At 37.1% G+C, this 21,704-nt stretch overlaps 2 protein-coding genes across 2 annotated transcripts; one reads left to right on the plus strand and one right to left on the minus strand.

Annotated features, from left to right (window-relative positions):
• Positions 1 to 12,910: 12,910 nt before the first annotated feature.
• LOC121734014 (MMS19 nucleotide excision repair protein homolog) lies at positions 12,911 to 19,672 on the minus strand. The gene is made up of 7 exons (XM_042124433.1): positions 19,358 to 19,672; positions 18,836 to 19,219; positions 17,241 to 17,590; positions 15,493 to 16,941; positions 14,077 to 14,340; positions 13,601 to 13,768; positions 12,911 to 13,490 (listed from the first exon to the last, which is right to left on the minus strand). Exons 1-7 carry the CDS (start codon positions 19,443 to 19,445, stop codon positions 13,287 to 13,289), a joined length of 2,907 nt encoding a protein of 968 aa, XP_041980367.1. The 5' UTR covers positions 19,446 to 19,672; the 3' UTR covers positions 12,911 to 13,286.
• Positions 19,673 to 20,945: 1,273 nt separating this feature from the next.
• Positions 20,946 to 21,592, plus strand: LOC121734017 (DNL-type zinc finger protein-like). The gene has a single exon (XM_042124437.1). The coding sequence runs from the start codon at positions 21,049 to 21,051 to the stop codon at positions 21,559 to 21,561; it is 513 nt and encodes a 170-aa protein (XP_041980371.1). The 5' UTR covers positions 20,946 to 21,048; the 3' UTR covers positions 21,562 to 21,592.
• Positions 21,593 to 21,704: the final 112 nt, after the last annotated feature.

The following is a 21,704-nucleotide window of genomic DNA, read 5'->3' on the forward strand; positions in this document are numbered from 1 at the left end:
CCCTCTTAAAAGGCCGGCAACGCATTACGCACCTGCAGCTCTTCTGATGTTGCGTGTCTATGGGCGACGGAAGTTGCTTTCCATCAGGTGACCCGTTTGCTCGTTTGCCCCCTTATTTAATAAAAAAAAATGCGAAAATGTGTCTGTCTGTTACCTCTTCACGCCTAAACCGCTGAACCGATTTTGCTGCAATTTAGTAGGGAGATACTTTAAGTTCCGGGAAAAGACATAGGATACTTTTTATCCCAGAAAATGTATGTTTCCCGCGCGATAAACGAGTTTCGGCACAACGGAGTTTTTTTTTATGAAATAAGGGGGCAAACGAGCAAACGGGTCACCTGATTGAAAGCAACTTCCGTCGCCCATGGACACTCGCAGCATCAGAAGAGCTGCAGGTGGGTGGGCCTCCGGTAAACTCAGCGTAAGCGCTGTTTCACGCCGGTTTTCTGTGAGAACGTGGTATTTCTCCCACGTATAAAAGTAAGTAAAGTTATGCCAAAATTCGTCTTCTAGCATTAAAATGAAACCAAGCTTAGAACGAATTTTTACCCGACTGCTGGGAGGGATATGTTTTAGCGCATATCTTGTGTAATTATGGTTTTATTTAAGCCAGTCCAGCTTAGCAGGAGTCACTACATACTTCATTTAATTAATAATAATAATAATAGCCTTTATTTGACAATCTTATTAACATTACAATATATTGATTTTTAATTATTGACACCAGTTACACAAAGATTGACTTGCTTTTCAGCATAGGCCTCCCCTAAAGCTTGCCATAGGACACGATCGTGTGTTTTTCTCATCCAGGTAGATCCTGCTACTCTTTTTCTCTTTGTCTCCCTTTCTTCCTTTTATATTGTCTTGGGCACCACTCGGTGACATGCTTAGCCCATATATCCCCAACACGGCTGGTCACCGCGGGGTGTATGACCAAATCCCCTTAAAGCTTAATGAGCTTCATTTAATTACTGTTTAGTAATTAATATGCGTATCTGAGTGCGGCAGTAACTGTAGTTGTCACACAATCAAAGCGTGGTATGTGCAATTAGCAAAAAAAATGTTTATTTTTTAACAATAGTGTCATTAGCATAAAGTTAATATACCTAGCAGGTATATTAACTTTATGGTCACTAGCCAGCCGGTGTTATGTTAAGTGGCTTTGTATTCTGTGACGTTTTAATTAGTGCACTAGGTGCACAACATAATATTGTTTCAGTTTTAGGGTTCCGTTGGTCGTTGTGGAAAATAACAAAATTTATTTATGCTTGTAAAAAAATATAATGTAGATAACAGTTTCACTATCGGGGCGAAGCGCAAAGCATGTATAAAATGTTAATTTAAGTGATTGATTTTCTCAGTCTATCTATTATTCTTTCAAACACCCTCATTCTTGCCACCCATCGTTACAGCCTGTTTCCTTTGTCTCTTCTTCATTAACGCTATACTACCGACTACGACTTTAATTTGATGTCTATTTAACTCAAAATCGATCTTGACCCATACATCCAAAAAACATAAATCAAGATCAACATCGCGTTGCCCAAACGTGCGTTGTCAACTTCACAATCAAAGTTTTTACAAAGCAGTCTCTCAATTCCGCTGACGCATTCAGCGCTTTTTAGGGTTCCGTAGCCAAATGGCAAAAAACGGAACCCTTATAGATTCGTCATGTCTGCCTGTCCGTCCGTGTGTCACAGCCACTTTTCTCCGAAACTATACTATTGAAACTTGGTAAGTAGATGTAATCTGTGAACCGCATTAGGATTTTGATACAAAAATGGAAAAATCAATAAAAATTTTAGTCTGAAACAATTTTTTTTTTTCATCTGACCTATGCGTGTGGGGTATCTGTGGATAATATTGAACGGATGGAGAACGGAACGGAAACGAACGCAACGTTTGCCGGGACAGCCAGTATCAGAGACAAGCCATACATTTATTACTCTATGCCAGTATATAGATAAAAATTACTGTTTAAATACTTAAACAGTCCATTCATAAGGATTACTTTCATATAATTTCTGAGGTAAAATAAAAATGCTTACAAAGAATAGACAAGAATACAAGAATCCTTTACATTAGTTCTCATAAAACGAGATAAAGAAATCCTGTTAAGCCGGCCCGTTCCTTCAAATGAACCCAGACATAGCAACGTATTTATTCAAGTTAATTAAAAAATTAATACAGCAGAAGATTAAAAAGAGGCTTTCCTTAACATTATTTTATCGACAGCCAAAAAAGGGGTTTTCCTGTTTAATACATCGTTTATAATAAAGGCGTATTTGTGTGATGCGTTATTACTTACAGTACTCCCAAATTAATAATGCACATGGAAATCTTCGCTAGTTGTCGTAATCACAAAATCACTCGAATCTATGATACTTGTGAGGCGGTACCCACAATTCGCCTAACAATCCTGCATCGCGCTATCGAAGTTTCGGAGAACGGCAAGATATATACAACGTCTGAAATGATGTCAGTGGGCTTCGGCCTGACCGAGCATGCTATCTCTCTCGGTCGGAAGATCTTCCTTAATCCTTTTCGGCCGCCACTAATAACGTTAAATTTGCATTTAGCACCTTGTTCAAAGGAAATAGAAGTAAATATCATATAGCCGGTGGCTGTCCGCTGTCGGCGGCAGCGCTTGCAGCGACGTTGTCCGACGCTCGGAAAATACGACCGTTGCCGAAAAATTACGAATCACTTTGGGAGCACAGTACGTTGAGAGAACTAATAACACAAAAAAATGTATGTCTGTTATCAGAACGTTTATTAAAGTCAATTATAGTCACCACGTAACAGGTTAGCCAGTTTTTTTTGTGCCAAAGTCGGGACTTTTTGATTTAAAATGGCAGAATTCTTCCGTCAAATGAGAGATATAGTTAAAAAACGTTTAAAATCCAAAGTTTTTGAATGTTTATCTTTTTGTTTAACTTAAAATTACGTTAACGTGACAATAGAGTATAGATAACAAAATTAGTCATAGAAAGTCCACCCCTCTACCTCCCTCACTCTTATCTTCATTACGCACCATTCTTTCTCAGCACGCTACGGCCTACGTGCAGCGTTTGAGTTATTCCTAAAAAGCGGGACTGATTCTATCCCGCTTCTGTTTGATTTAAAAATCGGGACGTCTGGCAACGCTGCTATGTAATCATAATGATATCATTATAACACTATATTTTAATATTATAACAATATTATAACTGATGATCGACGCAAGAGGCGGGAGAATTTTGGCGATCACCATAGGTCATATTTGTTGTTTTATCCAAGATTTCTAAGAGACAGCACCATAAAATTCTCTGTTGACTGCAATTACCATAAAAGCAAAAAAGAATTCATGAAATGATGGTAAAATTGTAGTTTGCTATCACGAAATCTTGTAATAAATGCCCGTCGAAATTCTCGAAATTTCCAATACTGTATTCGATATTTAAATTAATATTTCGAATCAACAAAAGCAACTGTCCCATTTGTATGCATCCACGTTCGCTTCGTCTGGCATAATTGTAATTCTTGGCGTGTATTGCTTTAAATACATACGGAATTCTGTAGCAGACGTATTACGCAAAAGCCCGTTTTCCGTTTTATTTCCTTACTTGCAACTTGTAATCATTATGATATATAATATTATTGTTTTTACCTTGGAAGTCGGTTTTAATTTTTTGTTGAAAATAATAATTTCACTCTTTTTAGTTATCTACAAGATAAGGCTTTATGCGTAAATAACCGCTACGAATGTCAACTATTCACGTTATGTTACCGTAAGCGAAATTGTGGTAAATGCTTGCAGTTATCTAAGCGATGCTGCAATTTCCAAACTTTTATCTTTAAAGGTTCAGGAGTTCTGTTCAGTGTTTCTGGGGGCAGGGACACCTTCGTATGCACTTATTTGTAACATATTATGTTTAAGTTACTAGAAACAACTTCGTAACCACTATGTGTATTTTAATAAATTTCAAGGATCTACCTCGACTGCTCATAGATCCCATCATCAGATCACCACTTTCGTAATTCTTATTCAAAATTTAGATTATATTCTATACAACAATACAAGAATTTAGAAAATCGGTCCACAAACAGCGAAACGATCATCAAAAACATCTGCTTCGATGCAAAATATCACGAAAAGTGGCACTAATCGGGTCATAATGTGATGCCCATGGCATAATTATAATTGTGATGATGATGATTATTCAAATTGATATATTGGCTTATGCTTTCAGTGGTTTAAACAACGCCAAAATCCCCGAACCTGTATCTATAAGGATTCAAAAGTTCTGTTGGGTACCTTCGGATCCAGGGTATAACCTGGTGTGAAATCTTACTTTTTGATAGCATATGTCTCAAATACTTCTGAACAAATTGAAATCACTATATGTTTCTATACAAATTTCAAGGAGTCCCTTCGATTCCTTAAGGATCCCATCATCAGATCACCACTGATTTTGTGAACATGGTACCAAATTTGAGTTAAACCCTATAAAACGCAAGAAGAATTTTGAATATCGGACCACAAACGGCTGAGTAATCGTTGAACATACAAAAAAAAATATACATACAGTCGAACGTATTACCTCCCCCTTTTTGGAAGTCGGTCAAAAACACAACGTCACTCTTTCGTATTCCCAGCAAAAACTCCCTCTCCTCCCCTTTTATTAATTAAGATATCCAATAAGGTTCTGCCAGTGCTGTGTATTTTATCGTAAACCAAACTCGTAAATCGTTGCTTACAAATCTATTCTGTGACTAGATAACGGCTAGAATTGTCAGACATAATACATAATCGTTTTATAGATGGGCCCCACAGAACATTGTCTCAATCGGAGCGTTCTGAGATTAATGGTCGTATAGCACATGAATATATGGGAGTAGTGATTTAAAACAATAGTCCTGAATCTATGGACATTGGACATGTTCGGTATTCAAACGCTTCAAGGATTATACGATACATTGTCGTTCGATAACGTTCACGTTTTCTTAGGTCGTATAATAGTAATGTTATGTTTATGGATTATACAGGCATTGTAATAATCCCACGAACATCCATTTCAATAATTATAATACTGAGTGTCTATCACATCCATACAACATAAAATGTATCTGTCTATTAAAGGTCTACCAGAATCTGATGGCAAAAAATGGAAAAGAAATTGACGCTACAAATACCTACTGGGGAAATTGGAGCAAAATGTTTGATTTTTTCCTCCGAGCGGCTGATTCTGTGTGTGATACATGCAAACGTAAAAAATGTAAAATGAATATGGATATTTTTTGAAAATCTCCCATCCAAAGCCATGAGATTCTGGTAGACCTATAATACCTCTTCACGCCCAAACCGTTAAACCGATTTTGCTGAAATTTGGTATGGATACACTTTGAGTCCCGGGGAAGGACACAGGATACTTTTTCTTTTTTCTTATCCCGGAAAAATGCACGGTTCCCGTGCGATAAACGCGCAACGTGGCGTTGCGCAATTTGGCGCAACGGAGTTGCGGACACACTTCCTTCTCTATGCAAAGTTGTTTTACTATATTGTAAGATGCAGGTTTACCTTCATAAAAAATATTATTGTAAAATTACTTCCTTAATCATTGATTATTTCAGCCTAATTAAGTACCCATTCATTTCTCGGCAAAGTTTTTTAATAAATTAAGCCTTCAACCTACATTTTAGACTGAGTAAACATCAAAAGAATACATTTGAACGAAATATGAGGGCCTGTTGAAAACGTAACAAGCCATAAGTAACTCCACCTTTTGACAGCAGCTGAAGCGAATATGGGCTAATAGGACAGCTTTGGGAAACATTATACTGAGTGCTTACATTAGTATAATAGGCATTAGGTGGATACCGGAAAAAAGGCCGGCAACGTACTCAACGGCCGGCTCGCCCGGAGAGATACCACGGGCTCATAGAAAGCCGACGTGAAACAGTGCTTGTGCTGTGTTTCGCCGAATGAGTGAGTTTACCGGAGGCCCAATTCTCTACCCTTCCCTTCCCTATTCCCTTCCTTACCTACCCTGTAATCCTATTCCCTCTTAAAAGCCCAGCAATGCACCTGCAGCTCTTCTGATGCTGCGTGTATCCATGGGCGACGGAAGTTGCTTTTCATCAGGTGACCCGTTTGCTCGTTTGCCCCCTTATTTCATTAAAAATAGGTAAGCAAGCACTAACTCACAAAAATATTATGTAGGCATTGATGAGCTTTGTCACGCTTTGTGGCTACGGAAATATTTTTAGCGTTGGCGATAATTTAGAGAAATGATAAGGATTGATGTAAAAAGTCCTCAAAGACACAGACAAGCTTTTTTTAAGGTCCGCTGTCGTTGTCTACAATATTCCTTTTTTAATATGCAAAGCAGGTCCGCAATTGTAGCAACAGACGGTACAGCTTCTGGAGCTTCTGCCAAACTTCAAAAAAATTTTGACGAGCAATCTCGCTGGTTAAAGACTGGAAAATAAAGGCCAACGAAACAAAATCGGTCCATGTTACACTTAGCCTACGACACGAAACATGTCCCGAAGTTGAGCTAAATGAAATCAAAATCCCACAACCCGATGACGTTCGATACCTGGGCGTATACCTAGACCGTAGACTGACGTGGAAAAAGAAAGGCACTCGACCTCCTCCACAAGGACCTGAAGGTAGAAACTATTAAAGAGGAAATAAAAAGCGCCCTACAAAAATACTCCAAAAGAATGCAAAATCATCCCAACCTCCTGGCTAAAAACCTAATGAGCAAAGATCCTAATGCAACATTCAAAAGGCTCAAAAGACGAGCCCCTCAAGACATGTTAATATAAACAGAGCTAGCACCGAAATGGACATATCACTGGATATGGTCCATACACGCCAAGAATGAAACACATAAAATCCAGCTCAATGTCATAAAGACAGATCGCAGGACATAAAGGAGATTAAAAAAAATCCTAAAAGTTACTACTAAAAAGCCCGGCCGCAAATTATCTGAATTTCTGATCAAAAAATACATTTTGACACGTCAGAATTCTGATAACATGCGGGGTCCACAACAAAATGTATGAAGAGAGTGCGTTCCGGCGGGGGTCCGGCAGACGTACGACCGAGCTAAAAAAAAGGACAGCTCCCACTTTTTTCAATTCACAGAATATTCAGAAACGAACCCTATAGGCTTGTTTTACGTGGAAAATTAAGACGGTTTTGTTCGGAGTAGAACCTTCTAAAGTGTAATTTGAGGGAGATACAATCGCTTTCTAAATGCAGCTTTTAAAAAAGGTTGACGGCCCTTATTTTTTTTCAATTCACAGAATATTCAGAGGCGAAGCCTATAGGCTTTTTCTACGTGGAAAATTAAAATGATTTTGTTCAGAGTAGAACCTTCTAAAGTGTAATTTGAGGGAGATACAAGCGTTTTTTAAATGTCACGGCTCACGTGTCATACGCCACACGTTAGAAATATGTATGACACGGCTCCCGTGTCATCCGCACTGAATCGGTTAAGTGTCGCCGCGACAGAGCGACAGATAGATGATCTATGCTGAATAATTATGAAATTATAGAGAACATCATTCGAGCCAATTAGGCCTGGAGATACTGACACAAAATTCTTGGTCATTTGTACCAGTATGGCGGTTTTACAGGGGTATAATTACGTAAAGGCAAAAAAATTTTGTACCAGGCTAATTTTTGCATAGCTAATCATCGTCTAGTATACTTTTCCGACAGCGCCCAATGGCCGCCATACAACTGCAGCAAAGGTGTCATCACGTCGGTGCGGCCCGGCCGGCCGCGCTCACTGTGTCAGCGAGTGGCCACGCGTAACTATTTCAACTTTAAGATAACAGACTTAGTTTGAGTTACAGAATTTATTGATACATTCTGCCCATCTGTATTAACTTAAATTGAATGAGTTATGCCTAACTGATAAAAATAAAGTTAAACGAATTTGACAGAAGAGATTCTGACTCACTGATATATAATTTTTTGAAATTGTCTATAGTGCCATAAGACTATTTTGCAGTGGTTAGGCGTAACTCGTCTCTTTTAAAATAGCATACTTGTGCGTAACAGGGCAGCGCCGTCCTTTTTCACCTGGCATATGAAAGACGGGCGTGAGTGTGAAGAGAGAAGGACGATGTTTGATTTTTAGAGTCAGGTGAGCCCACTAAATCTGAGAATCTAAAGAAATGTGGCTTCTGATTGGTGGAATCAGAAGCTTCTAAGGGTGGGCTGCACCAACTTACTTTAACTTTAACCATAACAAAATGTCAAATGATCTGTCAAATCCCTAGTAAAAGACAAAATTCCATAATGGACGCCACATTTGACGATAACCTTAACCATAACTACGCCTCTGGTGCAATCCATCTTCATGGTGGTAAAAAGGTGGAATAAGGCCTTATGGGTGTTTGCATTTGTATGATGAAAAGCGTCAATATCCTTACCTCTAATTGCATTTCGTGAATCTACAATTCGTAATCCGGCAGCCACACTAACGACCAGCATGACGGCCCTAGGGACAGACTCGTCGCACGCTGCATATGAATTCAAATTAGATTCAGTTTTGCCCCTCACGACAGATTGAAATTTAATGCTTGTTTTCAATTAGCGGGTAGGTTTTTACTTTTTAGTTTAGACAGCTGTCATGGATCATTCACATGGTATTTTGGGTTTATGGTTTATCACGGTGGAGTGTGAAATTTGGCACAAATAAAGTTAATGTGTGGTAAACCTGGAATTAATAATTACAGTTTTTGGAATCAGGTAATGCGCGGAGATGACGCAATACTAAAGCAGACTAAAGGTGGCTTTCGAAACTTTGCCGCGAGCGACCGCGACCGACGAAAATTCAAACGAAATGCCACTTTATGACATAGGCGATAGGTTTCATTTTACTCTACCAACTAGCTTTTACGCCGCCGCCGGCGGCGGCAGCGTGGGTCGCCACCAAAATGTCAGTAGAAAATGACACTTATATTCTATATCATAAAGTAGCATTTTATTTGAATTTTCACCGGTCGCTGTCGCTCGCGGCAAAGATCCGAAAGCCACCTTTACTATCTCAGATTCATTCACACTACCGTTTGGTGTGAATTTTTTTAGGTGAATTTTCCAAGTAGGTACTTAGGTTATTTTTAAAGATAAAATTTTGGAAATTGCACAAAAGTTGCAGAAAAAAACATTTTAAATTGTAAGATCTTACCGACATAGAAATTACAAAACTTCTAGCTAGAATAAAACCCGGTGTAAATGTAATAAGACATGCGCACAAGTCTCACGATATTCGCTAACTGCTAAGCCCAGTCATTCGTGGTAATATCTACAAGACGCGGGAAATCCCCGGATTTGTACCAGATGAGATTGTCTTGTAACTTGTTAGTCTTTCCACTCGGTATTTGTACGCTAATCTCACTAATTAAGGCTTATGAGTATCTTTGCTTATACGTGTTTTGAAGATATCATTATTCCTATATTTTAAAACAAGTTGTACCTAGTAGTTAAGCTTTAGTAGTGCAGCTCTAGTTTGAAGTTTATGTTATTGCAGTGGACTGTGGAAGCATTATAATTTGTTGCGATCGAAGCAACTAGCAAACTAGTATTGTTTGCTATTTGCTTGATGAATTTGACACACAACATAATATACCTACTTTCAGTGAGGAGGAACTAACTCACACTCAGCCTACTGACCACTGACCTCCATTATACACTTGTATAATGGAGATCAGTGCTGCTGACGTATTGCTTAGCGCCATCTACTTTGAATAACATTAATGTTTTGACTTTTGCATAAATAGAGGCTTCAGGACCGGGAAAATTATTTGGAACAAAAAAATGTAGATTTTATGTATAGATGATGAAGTGGGTAAATTATAAGGTTTGTTCAAAATTTCAAATTACCTATAAAGGAAAAAATGAGCACTTAAATGCTCTCATGCTGTAAAATGTTAGTTACCCGCTTCATCTTAAAAAATTGCTTTAAAATGTTACCCGCTTTATTCGCATATGACTTCCATCTTTCGCAACAATCTCCTATCACAACTCGCAATGTATGCATTAATTTAGCAACCCCGACGTCCAAATTACCCCAAGACGGGGGTAAAAATGTCCCCGGATTAGACGGATTCGCCACTAACAATGGGGATTGTCCATTTTTTTTTAATTTTGCTCATTACTAAAACATTTCGAGGAATAAGGTCAGTGACCGTTTTTCTGTATATAAACGAAAAAAATACCCATTAGTTACTTATATTTTTGAACAAATATGTTTAACCTTTGTTTGACCTTCAATGGCGTTAAATTAGCAATAAATTCGACCAAAATTACGTTTCGAACTTTTGGTAAGCTTCTCGTATCAGCTTTCACATAATCAGAACTTGCATTTGACGAACCAGCCATTATAAATAAGATTGAAAGGAAAAAACATACTGCAGAGGTCAATTATTGACCGCCGATGATGACGTCAGAGCGAAACTTTAAAAATTTATTGAGAAAAAACTAGCCAATGAATTTCAAAATTATTTAATTTATATTCTTAAAATACCCTATTTTAACGAAAAAAAATATAAAAAGTACATGTGATTTTTTTTGGACAATGCCCATTTGCATAATCTGTTATCGCGGTCCGACGTGCCACTTTAAATGATAATTACAAAGAGTTTCGGATTTATCACGTGACAATTGGGATTTGGGAGTTTTGTCTTAAGGATTTGGTAGAAACTAAAATATTATACGATATAGATAGCAAATAGGCCATATTGTTTTCTATAATAAACCTACATCTGTATTATCTATGTAGTATGTACTATCAGAGACAAAGATATCAGAGAAGTTGTGTCATAACTCATAACTCATAGGCAGTTGGCAGGCCTATGTAATTTGGTTGTGTTATGTCAAACCCAGCCGATAGACAACCCGTCACTGACCTCCATTATACAAGTACGCTGGACTTATGATACCCACCTGGCTTTTTGTGCCTATTTGAAGCGGAATCAGCGCCCCCAATGCGGGGAAAGAGAACTAAATTTGACGTAAAAATGACGTTTGAAAGTCGCCATATTGGCGCTGATAGCAGTAGTGAGAGTACTTGGAACTAATACTAGTGAAATCAATAACGATTAAGCGGCCATTTGCAATTTACGTCAGATTTAGTTCTCTTCTCCCGCATTGGGAGCGCTGATTCCGCTTCAAATAAGCACAAAAAATAGCTGTCATTACAAATAAGTCCAGCGTACTTATATAATGGAGGGTAGTGCAGCCGATAGACAACCCGTGCAAATGACGTAGATCCGCCTTCTGCCTATGAATCAATTTCTTCGATGGTATCCGGTAGAAGTATTAGTGTTCTGTGGATATTACAGTATATTAACGCCGTTCCTAATATTTGATCTATCTCTGGTTTTGCCCTACTAGAGATAGGAATAGCTCACAATTGACATAAAATATATGTCTCTATAAGTTTGTGCGTTTTAAGATGATATGGGTGACACTTCTCATATTCCTTGCTACGGGTTTTTTTTACAATAAAACAAAAAAAATCAAAATGTAATAAATTATATATTCCATCTACAAAAACAAATGTTTCCTACAATTGTAAATGAATAAAAATTAAAAGTTGCTAAATGCTAACTTATTAATATAAAATTATAAATTTTAACTGTGAAAATTATTGTTACGAAAATATTTGAAAAATGTCAGATGCATGAAATGGAACTTATGCCAATAGAGATTGACACTGTTGAATCGAAATCAAATCGATAAAAAGGGCGGCCATTTTAAATTGCCGGCGCCACTCTGAAACGTCAGTACGAAATCGATAATTTCGATTGCAATTCCTTTACGAAGTGATTCGATATTTTTAAATTATCGATTCATTTTCTTAGGTAACTTCCCTACTATTGTCAATTATAATGTGTCACCCATATCATCTTAAAACGCACAAACTATAATGTCTAATGTGAGCTATTCCTATCTCTAGTAGGGCCAAACCAGAAATAGATCAAATATTGGGAACCGTCGTAAGTGTACTAGCAGTATGTTAGCAGTAGCGTTTGTCGTATCACATCGCACGCGCGCTAAACTTGTATCTCTCAAGTTGGACGCAGCTTAGTTATAGTCTGGCATAAAACTGAAGAAATTAAAAAGTGGCAACATCGTAGTGTCATCCCTTTTTTCTTAGGGGGTATTACATTATCATTTATATTGGATCATTTCTATGATCATATACAGGGTGTAACAAAAATAAGTGATAATACTTTAGGGTGTGTACGTGTTCCTTGTAGAGAGTTCACTGTGAAAGTAGCAGCTCTGAAAGACGAAATTTTTTTTTCACTTTTGTATGGGCAAGCGCCCGAACGTCACGAGTTTTCCCGTACAAAAGTGAAAAAAAAATTTGGTCTTTCAGCGCTGCTACTTTCACAGTGTACTCTCTATAAGGAACACGTACACACCCTAAAGTATTATCACTTATTTTTGTTACACCTTGTATAGGATCCAATATAATATATGATCATTTGATCATATCTGCGTATTACATTATCATATTTAATTGATCATATTTTACGTCATATGTGGTTTCAATGTTGCCACTTTTTAATTTCTTCACTTTTATGCCAGACTATAATACCCTACTCAACCCTACTGTATAGACTATATAGTATAGACTATTAGAGGAATATCAATAAACAGTTTGGTCTCCAGATAAAAAGACCTCTTGCTTCTTGTCTCTTTCATTACTATCTCACTCTAACGTCGACCTGTGGAAGCAAGATAGCGTTAAATTCATGAGCGAGTGACACAGAAATTAGTTATGAGTTTATGACTTATGAGTTATGATAGGCTTTTTCAAAACTTTTCCCTATTTGCTGACCAGACTTAGTCATTAAAAAAATATATAATAAGAATACCACAATAATAGAATAATCAACATACAGTGCTTTATTTATAAAATATATTATAAACATCGTAGAAAACTTTAATTTCAACAAAGTGTTATAAATACCGAATCAGGCTAATATTGTCCTTAAAATGCAGTGAATAAGCTAATTCTCTATCTTTATTAGGTCGTTATTATAATTATTACTATGTATCGGGCTCCTATAACTGAATATTTACGTCAGTAGCTGTAAAACATACTCGTAAGTAATCGCAAAACTAAACAAGATAATAATATTGCTTTTAGCACTCTTTTTCGTTATTCTTTGACGACTTTCAACAATCTCTCTTGGATATTTTTGTCTTATTTTTCACAAATTGACCTTGGCAATTAATTTCTTCTATTTCTCCTTTAGATAATTCCTTTCTAATCTTCTTTATTTTCCCCTGGAGAGCCGACTAAGAACCACCTAGTTCGGGCTTTGACGGCGGCATTTCGAACTAGTCTCTTTTTATCGTCAAGAGATGGCGCTAAATCCAACAGCACATCTCTCTTGTATGGTAGCAGCAAAACAGTCTGATATGTGCTGGCGATCTCGTAAAGACATTGGAGGCTTTTTATCCGTACATCCTGAAAATAATAGTTGATATTGGTAATCCTAATTTACTGCTTACTGCAATAGTTATTCCTTGTTTACTAAAAATACGCAGTTTAAACATTGTGTACTGTGTAGGACTTACCATAGATTTCACATAAGTAGACAATCTGACGAGCCGCGGCAAAATGGTCTGTAAACTCTGAGCGATAGTGACGTGTTTAGCTTGAACAAAATGTATCAGAACATCCATCATCACAATCAACAAGTCCTTATTATCGAAATCTAGCGCGTCGATTAGTAAAGGCGCGATCTGAAAAACACGAAGTTTAAAATAGTGGGATAACAAAATTAACAGTGGTAGGAACTGCAGTAGGCTACAGTAGTAAAAAAGTTTAAGCATGTTTAGTTTAACGAAAAAAAACACTACAAAATAAAAATAGCACGATGTAACTAGAAATCAACGCCATCTATCCAAAGCAATGTGAACGAATTTTAGCAAGTGGTTGACATAATATAAATAATAATATTATCATAGTGGATGGATAGATGTAGTATGACTTTCGTTTTAACGACAACAGACTATAGTTTATGATTTCACCGCGTGTAAATTCTTCTCACCTTACTAATTTCACTATTAATAACTGTCTTAGGTGTACCCCCGATTACGTAAGCCCAGCTCAAATAATACGTCTCTTTGGCGTCGACACTGAGTGTCTGTTTGTCCATCAGTCCTGCGAAACTCTGGAATACTCTCTGCCGGTAGAAGAGACTAGTTCTGCAGTGGTGACGGACGTTCAAACATTCTGTGGAGTCGGACATTATTGTGTGTATCGCTTCTGCTCCGTGGCTACAGTAGATTGGGTCCAAGATTGATAATGTTATCTGAAATTAAAAAATATATTGTTGATTATAACGTTTCACACCACGTCAGCCTGGTACCGTGCTAAGTACCTGAAAGACTTGTGTTACAGGTACCAGACAAGCGAAATATATTTAATACTTTTATACTATACATATATATTTAAGATTTTTATTATTTCATACACATATTTATCACTCATTCAGACCCGAGAACATTGAATACTTTTTTATTCCGTCGGCGAGATTCGAACCCACGACCCCCGGCTAATTATAAGACTATTTTGTTTTTTTTTATAGAATTTAGCACCTTTTAGTGAGGTTTATTTGTGGTAGTTTTATGTAGCACAAAAAACATTGTAGCCTTACGAATTTTACCGCCATCTGTTGAGTATCATTTGTAAACACTAATAACGCTCAAGAGATGGCGTTATACAGCTTTATTATTGGATTTCTTGAAAATGGCGTACTTATCATTATATTTCATCAAGCTCTTATTATAACAGTTGGTTACCACTTACCATATAACGCCGCAAACCATATATAGGCGGCAAAAAAGCTATAAAGCTAGAGGCAACTACTCACTTTAACATATGCAACAGGGTCTGTCAGCTTTTTCACTGTTTACGGCGTTAACGCCTCTAGTCCACCGAAGCTGCGAACTGCGAAAACTCTGCGAAACCAATGCGAAACAGCAATAGAGTGAGATGCAATATAACGAACTATCGTGTGGCGAATGAGACAGTAAATCGGTCGCCGCTGTTTCGCAGTTCACAGCGTCGGTGGACTATAGGCGTAAGTACGGTGTCTTTCCGATCTTTACCGGAAGCGACAGCGGCCGACAAAAATTCAAACAAAATGCCACTTTATGACCTAGGCTATAGGTATTCATTTTCTACCTACGCGACGTTGGTCTAGCGACCTATGACGTCGCCACTTTGTAGTTACCCCTACTACCACTTGCCACTTGCCACTTTATGACCTAGGCTATAGGTATTCATTTTCTACCTACGCGACGTTGGTCTAGCGACCTATGACGTCGCCACTTTGTAGTAAATGAAACTTTATTGTACAAAATGAAAGTGTCATTTTATTTGAACTTTTGTCGGTCGCGGTCGCTTTTTTCGCGGCCTTTATTATTTATATTTTATACAATACATAAAAATATGATCTAACCTTCTGTAGCCAGAATTTGAAATGTTCACTACCTCGCATTACTAACGCTTTCGTTACAAAACCATACAAATATATTAATCTTGGGCATAACCTTTCGTCCTTAGTACAGTCTTTTAAATAACTCTTTATCATCTCATATAGGACTTCGAATTTCGTTCCATGCTCAGCCTTATTTAGGGCATGTGCTATTAGATAGTAAGATTTCTGTCTCACTGTACAATTTTCACTGTTTAGCGCTAGATTCAATGACAAATTAATAATACCATCCATGTACTTATTCCATACATTTTGATGTACAGATGTGTACAAAGACTGCAATATTAGGAAATAGTTTTCACTCATACATGTTTTGTCTAATAGCATATCTGTGTGTTTAGAAAGAATATTCGTCTGTTTTTCTTCTGGCAAACTTGCTATTGTGCTTGATATTAACTCGTAGCCTTGTGATAGAGATTCTTGGGGGCCGTTTAAATCTTTCAATAGCCATGACAATATGGAATCGATTAGTCCATGGTCACTCTCGATTTGAACTAGCTTTTCTTCGGTGTACAAACTTGTGTCTGATAGTGAATTATTAAGCGCTTTTACAGCTATTGGAGCCTCTTCGACATTAGTGGTAATCAATCTTAAGATCTCACTTATAATCATTTTGGTAAAGTCGTTTAAACTTGCTAAACTCGTCAATAGATTAAGACGCTTCTGCAATGTCACTTTATCTTCCATTAAATTGTCCAAATCACATTTTCCTTTGACTACTAAGTTCATTATTATTTCGGGATACCTCTTAGCTATACTGTGGATGGTTTCTACGCTGTATTTCAATAACTCATCATCATTAGAATTCTGTATGTTATATATTAAAATCTCAACAAACGGTACCACTAAGTCCATATTCAAAACATCTTTGACTCGTATCAATGTCTTGAATCCAGCAATTTGATGGTCTTTTGACGGCACACTAGCAGCGTTCAAACATAGCTGAGGTATTTCTTGCGCTTGCGCTACCTCTTCTAAAACATCCCAATGTTTAACAAGCTCGTACAAATCGCCCAAGAAATCTAGACTCGCTGTTTGTAACTTTGCTGATGTTTTAAACTCATAATACGCTAGAACTGCTGGTATCATAGATTTTGTGATAATTACACAAGATTCTTTAGAGGAATTTGCAACAGTTAGTAACACTTTTGACGCTTGCAAGAACTGCATTACCGTATTGGAGTCAGCTATGACAGTTTGTAGGGATATTAGTATGCCTTTGAGGAAGTTTTCGAAAGCCTGGTCTGTGTTAGCGGTGGTCGCTAGTTTAGCAACTAAAGCCTGCAACGCCTCGTGAGCTGCCATCCTTATTTCATCGTCCGTTTTATGTGTTATCTCCCTGTTTATTGAGGACCACAAAGTTTTCAAAAATGGTGTGTAGCTTTCAGCTTTGAAGGTCTTACAGCTTTCAGCCTAGAAAAAGGTAAAATAATGATTTATATATGTATAAGTGTGTAAGTGTGTAAGTGTTTATATTTTGATATTATTAGCAAAAAAGTGCTAAGTACTTGAAGGAAACAAACAGTAAAAAAATACAAGAAAACTAAAACTATTGATGATGATATATTTTCCATTCATCTCAAAACAAACCCATACTACTTAACCAGATAACACAACACATGCATGCATTGTGATATCTGGTTAAGTAGTAACATTAAAATTCAAAATTGGCAACATTTTTTCCACCTCTACTGAACTGTTTGGATACTTACCAGTAACTTCAAAGAATCCAACTTTGCTATTCGTAGATTAGAATCCAGTTTCTCAACTAGCAGCATCAGACATTGCTCTCCAAACTCCGGGATAGCACATAAACACGGACAGAGAGCTGCCGCTAGGTTATCCCTGGTCACCGGAGCAGGATCATTCGGAGATGGGTGGAAGTCAATAGGATAGTAGCAGGATATGACCTCAAACATCTCTTCAACAAGATGCCCGATAGGTATATGTGATAGGAACTTTGGTAGGAAATTGAATAGGAATAGGAGATTACGTGGATCTCTCTCCCCGTCCATTGCTGATATGACACCATAGAGGAAGTCTGGACCAAGTGTCTTCATGTCTGGAAACAAAAAAAAATCTTATAGGGTTCATATAGGCATCATTGGACACTGGATGTTCAGTGTATTTTCAAAGATACATAATATTTTAATGAAAACAATTATTGGTTTTGATTTTGTATGTTTTTGGCATGTGTTTAAAATCAGGCTTCACAGTTTTGTACAGCCAAAAAAATTATGTAAAATATTATATAATATTATATTGTAGAAAGTAGGTATATTATTCATTTTAATTGTTTAAACGACAACAAAAGTCAGACAAATAGTGGCAAAACAAAATAGTCTCATAATATTTACCCCCTAATTTAAAAAAATCCATTTAACATCATAAGGGAATTAATATGTGTGTTTCTAGCTTTAAGGGTTTAAGCTGATTTTTGATCTATCAATCAGTTTTTATGTATTATAATAGAATATTTAACATTGTTGTTTGTTTTTTTTTATGAACTAAAGGGGCAAACGAGCAAACGGGTCACCTGATGGAAAGCAACTTCCGTCGCCCATGGACACTCGCAGCATCAGAAGAGCTGCAGGTGCGTTGCCGGCCTTTTAAGAGGGAATAGGGTAATAGAGGAAGGTAGGGATGGAAAGGGAACGGAATAAGGGAAAGTAGGGAAGGGAATAGGGTAGGGGATTGGGCCTCCGGTAAACTCACTCACTCGGCGAAACACAGCGCAAGAGCTGTTTCACGCCGGTTTTCTGTGAGGACGTGGTATTTCTCCGGTCGAGCCGGCCCATTCGTGCCGAAGCATGGCTCTCCCACGTCAACATTTATGTGATAAATTAGCTAAATTATTTGTTATCATGACTATAACAGCTGTTCCCATTATTGTAGTAATATAAATTATTATATATTAAAGATACTGAACTTTGACTCTAACAAGATAAAGTGTTATCAAGTTAACTAGGTAAGTTCCTCAGATTTATTAAAACATCAACATAATATAATTTTAACAAGTAACAACTACACATTTAATTAATTGAAGTGGTTTTTTTTTTTACCCAACCAAATATTGACTGTAATATAGTCAATATTACAGTCAATATTTGGTTGGGTAAAAAAAAACACCAGATTAAAATTCTGTTAGAATATGACCTTTTGGAGTTTAGTTAAGTAAATAACAGTAATTTTATGTCTCTTAATGTCATGTGTTCCCTAAAAACATGCTATGAGTCACTAACTTCATCATTATGCCACAACTTTATAGCATCAACAAGTCATAATAGATTGACTAAAAGCAACTTACATTCAACATCTCTGTCCATTAGCTTCTGTAGCGTGGAGTATATGTTAGACCTATCTTGTCTCACCTGCGACTGACAAGGCACTTCTCGAAACAAAACAGAAAAGTATTCACCGCAGCTTTGGACATCATAATTATCCATCTCCATTATCCTCAAATAGCCCTCCAAAACTGGAGGTATCACTCGATGATTATCTTTAAGGCGATCAATATAAAACTTTGATATAAATTTTAGTTGCATAGCTGTTAGGTAATCTTTTGGGATTTCTTTTAATAATTTGGTAAAAAACCTCATTCCTTTTTCTCTTAGTTCTGGTTCTTTGTTAGTTAGAACGCCAGCCATGTTCTCAACAATATTAGTAATATCTATTCTTCCTCTCATTATATCTGAAAATATTAAAAAGACAATAAGAATAGCTATGTTTTAATGGGTTTTTAGAACATTACCAAAGAATGTATATGACTTATTTTACTTAAATATGCATCTAAAATACGGAAAACGTAGTGAAAAATTATACTTTTTACCTGAAATAATGTTATTTGTTTCTTGAAATATGGTCTCAGACTTCATGATTTCATCAGCCAATTCAGGCTTAAACCAGATAGAATCCATAATGTGATGTATTTTAGGATAAGTCTAATTTGTTAAACAAGCGAAAATTTGTTGTTTTTTTGTTAAAATCGTGTAATTATTTGTAATTACCAGTTTACATATTTTTCACCTTACTGTGTTGTTTTTTCTGGTACTTATATTTATGCTGATTTTATTAGTAAATAAAATCTAAATAGAAATTTGTATTTAGGTTGATATAATTAAAAATCCATGAATTATACTGAAAGCTAAGAATTTTTAAAGATAGAGTTTTATTTTTAAGGTTAGTATTTATCTTTTTTTTTTATTTTCCTTCCTCTCCTTGGTTGATAACCCCGGGGCCCTCGCCATAGTGTACAGCGGGTAATGGTAATGACGCCTGACGAACAATGGTAAATCGTGGTGCGCAATCGGGGAGTTGTCGGGTTTTTGGGCACACTACAAAGGAATCGTGGCGTAGCGTAGCCTGCAGTGGTGTTGTCACCGACCGCTGACCGGGATAGCGCACTTTTTACTGTGTACTGGGCCTTATAGATGAATGATCAGCGTCCACCATCGCCTTTTGCGCTATTTCTTTTTTATATCTTTCTGGCGGTACACACTTCTGTAATACTTGTAATAACATAATATTATGTATAATATTAACTCCCACACCAGTTTCGGTGACGGTGGCCGGTTTCATTGAAACCAGGCCAGTTACGCAGGAGTAATTTTATAGTGCCCAAGTGTGTGCGCAGTACACATGAGCACTCTCTTTTCCTTTACTCTCATAACCTAGTGGGACGGAAGACCGACACGACTCGCGAGAGATCAGACACAAGACCGACTTTTACATGCCCATCCGACGCATGGATCATCAGGTGATCAGCCTGCATAATGGTTAGGACAATGATTGTCCTAGCCATACTTGGAAATAACATGTTTCCAACGCGGGAATCGAACTCACAAACTAATTATATCGAACCCATGACCTCCGAGTCACGAGCCGCGCTCTAAACCACTGGACCACGGAGGCATACACTAATAATAATTGTTAACAGCCAACAGGGGCTGTACCACGAAACAGTTTTGAGACTCAAACAATCGGACGAGAATGTCGCGTCCTACTCTAACAATCGTGAAAATAAGACGTTGTTACTTGTTAGAGCAGGTCGCAGGACACGACAATCTCTTTTAATTCGTGTTTGAGTCTCAAAACGGTTTCGTAGTAGGTCTCCTGGTATGTAAATAAGACTGGAATACGTCTTATAAACAGTATGTAAATAAATAGCCACAGCCGTAATTATTACTTTTACGTCCATCGCAAGTTTATTGCCAGGCAGCAATGAGCAATACGCGGTATGAACACCAAGTGACCGTGCCCTACAGGCTACAACTGCTGTTGTGCATTGCAAAGCGTGGCCCATCCCTTGTGTACTTGGGCCTTAAACACAGCCTTAAAATTGCACACTAAAAAAAAGTTAATGTCACTGTCAAGTGTCATAGGAGAGGGACATTCATTTTTGACTTTGACATATTTTGGTCAGCGGAACGCAGCATGGTACTTTGAAAATTTATTCTAATATGATGAAATAGTTGTTGCATAAATATTGTAATAATCAAATAAGTTTATGTGCGTTCAATTATGTCTTATAAGACTCTTATCGACTTTGTAGTGAAGTATCACAAGCCACGGCTTCTAAATAATGTCGTGTGTTTTCCAAGCAATGGGAACTCATACTTCGGACGTCGTCTAGTTATTTCATCAGCATTACCAACAACACCAAGTATTTCAGCAACCAGAAGGTTTACTACGAGTGTTTCAAGATTTGATAATGCACTACAACAGAAAATTAATACAACAGAAGGAAAATTTCAACTCATGTTTACATGTAAGAAATGTGAAACTAGAAATTCCAAGTTTATTTCTAAGCAAGCTTACTACAAAGGCGTGGTGATAGTTATATGTGATGGCTGCGAGAACAAGCACTTAATAGCAGACAATCTCAACTGGTTCTCCGACATGAATGGCAAAAAGAATATTGAGGATATCATGGCAGAGAAGGGAGAAACTGTACAAAAAATAATGTCTGATGATCTAGAGTATATTGCCAAAGAAATTACAGAGAATATTGAAAAGGAAAAACTTCCAGGATAGTCTATTTTATTAATATATATAAATGTGTACATTTATGTAGTTTTCAGTATACTAGAGATCACCCAATGGTCGAAATTCGACCTTAGTTTCAACGACATTAGGACCTATATATTGTAAAAAAATATTGACTTTATCATATTTTT

This window comes from Aricia agestis, chromosome 14, assembly GCF_905147365.1.
Source record: "Aricia agestis chromosome 14, ilAriAges1.1, whole genome shotgun sequence".
NCBI classification, from domain to species: Eukaryota; Metazoa; Arthropoda; class Insecta; order Lepidoptera; family Lycaenidae; genus Aricia; species Aricia agestis.